The 1,425-nt window shown below is 64.5% G+C and overlaps 1 protein-coding gene across 1 annotated transcript in view; it reads left to right on the forward strand.

The window, feature by feature from the left end:
• Positions 1-1,425, forward strand: part of THBS3 (thrombospondin 3) — a gene marked incomplete at its 5' end in the record, with an annotated part of 16,678 nt that overhangs the window by 1,432 nt on the left and 13,821 nt on the right. The window contains 6 exons of the mRNA XM_009321904.1: positions 7-158; positions 268-319; positions 404-552; positions 745-885; positions 1,071-1,148; positions 1,232-1,384. Coding sequence (XP_009320179.1) covers positions 7-158; positions 268-319; positions 404-552; positions 745-885; positions 1,071-1,148; positions 1,232-1,384 — 725 coding nt within the window. The remainder of the gene's footprint in view (positions 1-6; positions 159-267; positions 320-403; positions 553-744; positions 886-1,070; positions 1,149-1,231; positions 1,385-1,425) is intronic.

The following is a 1,425-nucleotide window of genomic DNA, read 5'->3' on the forward strand; positions in this document are numbered from 1 at the left end:
GAGCAGTCCACACCTCACTGCCGCAGGATGCTGCCTCTGTCCTGGGGCTGACCTTGTCCTTTCTGCTCCTGGCAGGTGAGCAGACCAAGGGGCTGGTCAAACCGCCGACCCTCTTCAACCAGGTCCTGACCGAGCTGCGGGAAGACATTAGGGACCAGGTGAGGCAGTGGGGCAGTATTGGCTCTGCCCGGGTTGGGTTTGCCCAAGAGCAGGGTGCCAGCCAGTACACTGCATCCCCCTGACGCTCCGTGCTCTGCTGCCTCCCAGGTGAAGGAGATGTCTTTGATCCGCAACACCATCATGGAGTGCCAGGTCTGCGGTGAGTGCTGGCGAGGCTCCACTCCCACCTCAGGGGGCAAAGGGCCACCCCGTCTCACCCCCTGCCCGGCCCTCCTCTTCTCAGGCTTCCACGAGCACCGGTCCCGCTGCAACCCCAACCCCTGCTTCAGTGGCGTGGACTGCATGGAGACGTATGAGTACCCCGGGTACCGCTGCGGGCCCTGCCCACCAGGGCTGGAGGGCAACGGCACACACTGTGCCGACATCGATGAGGTGGGCACACGCCTGCAGGCGACACCTGAGCCCCAGCGCTGCCAGAGCAGCCTGGGCAGATGATGCTTCCCCTCTCCGGGTGCATCCTCAAGCCGGGGAAGGGCCCCGCCAGGACGCCCCGGGGCAGTGGCCACCCTGATGTGCAGGATGCCATGCCCGAGGGTGAAGCCTTTCTCTCTCCCCGTGCCACAGTGCTCTCATGCCAACCCCTGCTTCCCCGGCTCCAAGTGCATCAACACGGCCCCCGGCTTCCGCTGCGAGCCCTGTCCCCGCGGTTATCGGGGCAACACCATCTCTGGCGTGGGGGCTGACTATGCAAGGGCCAGCAAGCAGGTGAGTGCGGTGCCACGAGACTTGGCCGGGTCCCCGTGGGCACTCTGGGCTGCTGAGCTGCGGGGATGGGTGAAGGATGCTGTGCCTGCCAAAGGAGGGCAGCTTTCCTGGACAGGGCACAGCAATGGGCAGAGCTGCAGGCAGGGAAAGTCCCCGAGTGACCGTTTCTCCCACGCTGCTCGCAGGTTTGCACGGATATTGACGAATGCAACGATGGGAACAACGGGGGCTGCGACCCCAACTCCATCTGTACCAACACGCTGGTGAGCAGAGCTGCCCCGCTCCCCTGCCTGGCGTCCGGGGTCACTCTGCTCCCCTAATCCTGCCCCTGCCCTCTCTCTCCCAGGGCTCCTACAAGTGCGGTCCCTGCAAGTCAGGGTTTGTGGGGAATCAAACGTCGGGCTGCATCCCGCAGAAGTCCTGCAGCATTCCCACCTCCAACCCCTGCGACATCAACGGCTTCTGTGTGTTCGAGAGGAATGGTGAAATTTCCTGTGCAGTGAGTGGGGGACAGGAGCCAGGGGCCGACAAAGCGGGGCG

Source organism: Pygoscelis adeliae, unplaced genomic scaffold, assembly GCF_000699105.1.
Source record: "Pygoscelis adeliae isolate BGI_AS28 unplaced genomic scaffold, ASM69910v1 Scaffold484, whole genome shotgun sequence".
Taxonomy (NCBI): domain Eukaryota; kingdom Metazoa; phylum Chordata; class Aves; order Sphenisciformes; family Spheniscidae; genus Pygoscelis; species Pygoscelis adeliae.